Below are 6,440 nucleotides of genomic sequence, written 5' to 3'. Positions count from 1 at the left end.
TAAACTTTCAAGTTTGATTAAACTAATGATAATCAATTAAAATCAAAATATAAAAAAACAAAAAAAAAACACTTAACCAGAATACAGGAAAAAGAATCATTTTTTTAAACTAATTTTAAAAAGCTCGGCAAAGGACAATGACCGGAACAAACAGGGTTAATTTCTGAGACAACTTTATCAATCATGGACAACTCAAAATTTGATTTGACAATTGACAACATCAGCTTCCCGACCAACACAAAAGAAAAGAAAAGTAAAGCAAAAACGTTTCTCTGCAACTTCTTCTATTTTACAAACACAACAACCAATGTGAATAAAATCATCATAGATAGCCCAGAACTTACTTGCACTTTCCCATTAACGTGCTTAAACCACCCAATAGCAAAAACGGAAAGTGGGTCTTCAGCTTCAATTTTCGTTCAACAAAAACTAAAACTGCTAAGTGTTCAACACGCTCTTACCCCTTCAAACATGCTAAAACCCGCAACTATTTTTTTTCCATAAAGAGACAGTGTTTCAATGTGACAGGCAGAGGCTATATATATAGATCTTTGATGGGTCTTTTTGCTTATATGTTCTTGAGTTGTTTGTAGACATTTTTAAAGGGTTTGAAGATGGGTAGTGGGGGAGGTGGGCAATCTTCTCATCCTCAGAGCTTAAGCATCAGAGAATTTATCTGCCGCGGGGGTGCAGGTGCAACTGCAGGTTAGCTTTACTTAATTGCTCTTTTGATTCATTCTTTTAGGGTTTCCTTTGTTTAGTCAGTTATTGCAAAAAAGAAAAAAAAAAAAGGAAGAAATTTTGTGGATATTTTATGTGATGAAATGAGGGTTTGTATGGTTAGGAAAGTGAGTTGAAAATATTGGTGTTACTTTTAATTTGAATGAGTTTTTGATTTGTTCACCATTTTTGGTTGGACATTTTAGGCGCAATTGCAGCCACTTTTGTGTGCCCTTTGGATGTAATCAAAACAAGGTTACAGGTACATGGCCTCCCTGAAGCTTCACAATCTGGTGCCAGAGGTATTGTAGATTCTCTGCTTTTGAAACTAATTTTTATTTGCGGTGCATGGTTTAGCAGAAGTACTTGGCTTGAATTTGTTCACTTCTATAACACTGGATTATTGGATAAGCTGAGACAGTAATTGAGATAGAGGGTTGATGTTAGTCTGTCAATTCAGATTTTTTTCATGTAAGTGTCTGCTTAGGATCTTCTTTGGAATGCAAGAATTCTTGCTTTGTTGGGTTGCTCCATACCTGAATTTTGACTCGTTTGCAAATTTTTGTTATATGGAGTACAATGTATCTCAAATTCTACATTAGGAATAATTTTTTGTCAATTGCTGAATTCGTGGCTCTGATAGATTTTGGTCATATGAACTGCTACAAGATTGTAAGAAAAATGGTAGATGGATATAGTTTGGATTAGATGTTTAACATTCTGAAGATGTATCTCAAATATTAGGTAAATTAGCTTGTGCTTGAGTTAATGATGGATTGTGTTTACTGCTATCATTGCTGATGAACGGCTTCTTCCCCTTCTTTTTTGTCTATTCTCAGGTAGTGTCATTATAACAAGTTTACAGCATATAATAAAAAATGACGGTTTGAAGGGGTTATATCGTGGACTTTCACCAACAATACTTGCTTTACTTCCAAACTGGGCTGTAAGCAACCTTTTTATGCTTAAAGCAATTAATTGGAAGCTACTTGTTGAAATAATGCAATGCGCCATTTGATGTAATTTTGATTTTCTGCTAAGTAACAGAAACTGTCATTTCATATGTAGGTGTATTTTACACTTTATGAGCAACTAAAAGGCCTACTCACTTCACATGGTTGGTTCTTTTTCTTGTGATTTTCTTAAGAGTTCTTACTTGACATGTGTTCTGCCAATCCAGCTTCACTTGTTTTGATTTCTATTAAAAAATATACACTTTGATTTGCAGAGGATAATGGTGGGCAACTCACAATTGGGGCAAACATGGTCGCTGCTGCTGGTGCTGGGGCTGCCACAGCCATCACAACGAACCCTTTATGGGTTGTAAAGACGAGACTCCAAGTAAGTTTGTTGTTTATGTGTCAGGATGTAATGTTTCTTGTAAAATGTATCAGTGGTTGTCTCATATTTTGTTTTTTTTTTCTTTGCTTAAATCATTATCATTTGTTTCTAAAATGTAATTATAAGTAGTGACATAACCTTGATTTTGATGCACACATACACTTAGAATTCAGAGTTAAGTAGCTGTAGTTACTAAGTTTTGGTTATTGGAGTACATTCTCTTGTTGCAACAGAATATGCTTCTCTACGTTGCAGTCTTCTGGAAGTACCCAAACCAAGGTTTATGACTGGGTGTTTGGAGGATCAAACTCCTTATCAATGCTTTGACAGAAGCATGGGGCCAAGCTGGCATATATTTTGAACCATAAAAGTAAGCCTTTTCTGGCAAGTGGATGAGAGTGATCAGTTGTTCTGAATTTGTATCAGAACATTTAACTTCCTTTGAAGTTTCAATGTTGAGTAAGGCCTACTCTGAATTTTTTTCCCTAGTATAGATTTTACCTCCGATAAAACTGGAAAAGTAATTATTTTTCTAACATTTATAAATGAGTGAGCATTGATTGGGCTTTCCCATTTCTTTGTGAGTTGGGACAGCGAGACTTTACCTTCTTTTATTATAATCAGAAATTCTCTACTATGTGATTATTTTAATGTAATAGTCACTTCCAAGGACATATAATATATTATCTGTTGCTTTGCTGCACCTCCTTAAATTGATATTATTGAAGGATATATTATGACAAATTGTACGGATGTTGACTGCTTTCAATAATCATTGGAAGTTTTCTTCTTCTTTCAAAGTAGTAATCCTTGTCCAAGAATTTTGGAAGTTCTTATATAAATTGTGACTGGGTGCCCTTGACAGTGCATGTTGGAAGAAACACAACTTGCACTAGGCCTATTGGAATTGGCATGGTAGTACCCCAACTTTAGAAATTTGCAGTAGTCCCTGAGAGTTCAGAGTTTGGCTATAGTTCATTAGATACAACCAGTGCTAAATTCTTGTCAGTTAAATTTCATATACTTTGCTGACATCTGCATGGAAAGCATGTTTGCAAAAGGGTTCAGTGTTTAATACTTGTCACAGAGTGTTGGGCATCATAATTTTACCTTTCTTTCCCTCTTGGCATCAATTTCCCCCGTTAATTTTTCAATTAAATTTATTGCCTGATAAATGATAGCAAGATGTAGATTTGTTGCTTACCTTCATGTGATACTGCCACTGACTTGTTGAAGCTGCCTTTGATGCTTTAAAACTTACAAAATCCCCCTGCCCCACCCTCCTCCCCCTCACCCCTAGTGGGCTCAATGAAGGGGGGGAAATGAATAAGGAGTAAGATACAGCAAAAATCTGACTCACTTGGTTTTAGAATGATTTGTAAGCGATGCAGACACATTAATATTTCAATTTTTCATTGTCTTGCCTGCAAGGATGAATTTCCTGATTCAAAATTGGAATGTTGGATTCAATATCTCGCATATAGTCATGCAATATTTTGATATTATAAACTATCATGCTTATCATTGTGGATATATCAATATGGTTATTCTTTATGCATTCATTGTTATTCTTTTTGCTCGTTGTTTAGACACAGGGAATGAGGACCGGTGTGGTTCCCTATACAGGTGTACTTTCTGCTTTACGAAGGATTGTGCATGAGGAAGGCTTGCGAGGGTTGTATAGGTCAGTGGTTGAGTTCTACTCTGCTTGGAATAATTTGCAGGATAATTGCTTCAATTGTAATCTGAAAACAGATTTACTTTTTGTTTTCTATTTAACTGTTGGTGTCCTAATTTTATTTCCATTGTTGGAAACAGTGGAGTTTTGCCTTCTTTGGCTGGGATTAGTCATGTTGCTATTCAGTTTCCAGCATATGAAAAGATCAAATCCTATATGGCAAAAAAGGGTAAATGATCAATATTATCTCATTATGTGATTTCCAGGTTGTAGAAATAAGATTCTCTGAATCCTCTATTGTACAATTTAGCATCCGTTTGGTTGATACTTCTGTTTGTTGTTTTTTGGTTTTTTTTCTTTTTCTATTTTAATAGTAGAAAGAAAAAAAAGCAAAAAATAGAAAATGAATAGAATATCAAAGACAAATAGTAAAAAGCAAAAAGAAAAATGAACCAAAAGGAATATTTGTTTCTGATTGTAAAAATTTATCTTTTCCTTTTTGGTCAGAAAATACAACTGTTGACCATCTAAGTCCTGCTGACGTTGCAATTGCCTCTGCAATATCGAAAGTGCTTGCCTCTATTATGACTTACCCACATGAGGTATGCTTTGGTTGGACTTGCTCTATTTACTCAACTGCAACGGAGACACCATCATTGCAGAAACTCTCTTGTTCATGGATCGAATACAGTACATGCTTATTTTTCTTCATAAATTTATCTTACATTCCAATTTCATATCAACAGGTCATTCGATCAAGGCTTCAAGAGCAAGGGCAGGTCAGAAATTCCGAGGTCCATTATGCAGGGGTGGTTGATTGCATCAGGAAGGTGTTCCAGAAGGAAGGTCTTCCTGGCTTTTACCGTGGCTGTGCAACGAATCTACTGAGAACGACACCATCAGCTGTCATCACATTTACCAGTTACGAGATGATTCACCGATTTCTGGACCAGGTTTTACCTCCAGATGCAAAGAATTCGGAGGCTCACCCTAAACCTGATGGCCAGGTGAAGTCCCAGCCAGATACTAGGGGAAATATGGAAGAAAACAAACAATCACAAACACACTCAAATAAGATAACACCTTCAATCCCTCTAGGAAACAAATAACAACTGACAAATCTGACTGTTGGTTTTTTTTTTTAATCTTTCTACCATTTTGTTAGAGGAAATTTTCCCTAATAAGAAAAATATGAAAGTGTGTTAGTCAAATGTTAAAAGTGAATAAAAGTGTAATTTTTTATTGCTTTATTTGTTAGTGCAAATTGTACTTGACTTGTTGGGGAATAAACCAACGATTTTGATCCTGTTAACTTGTTTCCATTCTTGTTCGATGATTGATTAATGGGTTTAGACGACAAGTTAATAAGAAAGGTGCAATCTGGAGAAGGATTGACCATGGAATATAAAAAGGGTATAAGTTTTCCAAAACTCGAATTTAAGAGCTCTTAAATCGTGTTAAATTGGGATGATTAATTGTCTTGAAAACTTAAAACTCATACAAAATGGTTCAAGTACTATATTTATGTTGTAATATTAGGTAGAGGGGAGTAATTTTTTGGTTAAAACTGAATTAATCAAAAATTTTCAGTGAAAATGGTTTGGTTAATTTGATTAATGAGCTTGATTAATTTGGTTGATTTTGATTTTAAAATTTTTTTCGAGTAACTGAATTAATTCACCTATAAATGACTAATTAAAAAGCATAAATTATGGGAATTATACCCAAAACCACTTAATTAAAAATCAAAACCAAAGTGAATATTTTTTGACATCCAAACATTTAACTCATTGATTATTGCATGATCTCACTTAAAGAGTATGGATTTGAATCCTTTTTTTTAAAAAAAAATAAAAAACAAAACCAAGCACTCTACCAACTAAACTAATGTGTTTTTTTTTTTTTGGTATTTGGAGAAAGAACCTTACTTTTTAAGTAAAAAGATCATGTACCAATCGATAAATCAAGTGCGAATAAAAAAATTATGCACTAATTAATAAATCTAATGCTCAAGTGCAACTAAACTAAGGTATCTCGTTTTGTTTAAATTGTTGTAATTAATTAAACATCAAATAAAGTTTGCAATTAAGGAATAAATTTTTGATTATATTTAATTAATCAAAATTTTAATATAATTTCCATATAATTAGTCCTTATTATGTTTATCATGTAATCAAAATATTAGATAAATACTTTTTAATTTAAATATCTTGAAAAAAAATATGAGAGAGTAATTACAGTTTAGGTCAGTATGTGATTTAAAGTAAAAACAAGAAAAAACGAAGTAATGAAAATAATAAGAATATAAACTCTGAAAGAACTTTAAATTAGATTAAATTAAAAAGTAAATCATTTGAAAATCTAAAATATTTTATTGAGCTTGGCACCAAATCATATGCTAACATCTTAAAAACAATAGATTCGAATGGGTGATAATGAAAAAAAAAAAAGAAAATTTTTTTAATTAATTTGTAATTGTATAATAAATGATCTTGTAGTTAAAGTATTTATGAAAATTATGAATCATGTTCTAGAGATTCAATTATTACCATTTATATTATGTATTTTAATTTTAGTATAGATCGTGTAAAAATTATTAATAAATTAAATAATCAAAATTTTGTCTCTTTTTTTTTCTTTTTTTTGTCTGTTATTGAGAAATAAATTTATTGATACTTATTATCTTCTTTATAATCTACTA

At 32.7% G+C, this 6,440-nt stretch overlaps 1 protein-coding gene across 1 annotated transcript; it reads left to right on the top strand.

The window, feature by feature from the left end:
* Positions 215-5,051, top strand: LOC18609176 (nicotinamide adenine dinucleotide transporter 2, mitochondrial). Its single transcript, XM_007044186.2, has 9 exons — positions 215-705; positions 927-1,022; positions 1,560-1,666; positions 1,789-1,837; positions 1,949-2,061; positions 3,651-3,745; positions 3,880-3,968; positions 4,247-4,341; positions 4,486-5,051. Exons 1-9 carry the CDS (start codon positions 615-617, stop codon positions 4,846-4,848), a joined length of 1,098 nt encoding a protein of 365 aa, XP_007044248.2. The 5' UTR covers positions 215-614; the 3' UTR covers positions 4,849-5,051.

The sequence above is a fragment of the Theobroma cacao genome, chromosome 2 (genome assembly GCF_000208745.1).
Source record: "Theobroma cacao cultivar B97-61/B2 chromosome 2, Criollo_cocoa_genome_V2, whole genome shotgun sequence".
Taxonomy (NCBI): domain Eukaryota; kingdom Viridiplantae; phylum Streptophyta; class Magnoliopsida; order Malvales; family Malvaceae; genus Theobroma; species Theobroma cacao.
This window is presented reverse-complemented; position numbering and strand designations above follow the sequence as displayed.

Bases quoted from the DNA above. Each gene is read 5' to 3' on its own strand.
- LOC18609176 (XM_007044186.2), top strand. From the start codon at position 615: ATGGGTAGTGGGGGAGGTGGGCAATCTTCTCATCCTCAGAGCTTAAGC. The intron at 1,838-1,948 runs GTTGGTTCTTTT...TTTGATTTGCAG, and splicing joins AGGCCTACTCACTTCACATG to AGGATAATGGTGGGCAACTC. The intron at 3,746-3,879 runs GTCAGTGGTTGA...TGTTGGAAACAG, and splicing joins GGCTTGCGAGGGTTGTATAG to TGGAGTTTTGCCTTCTTTGG.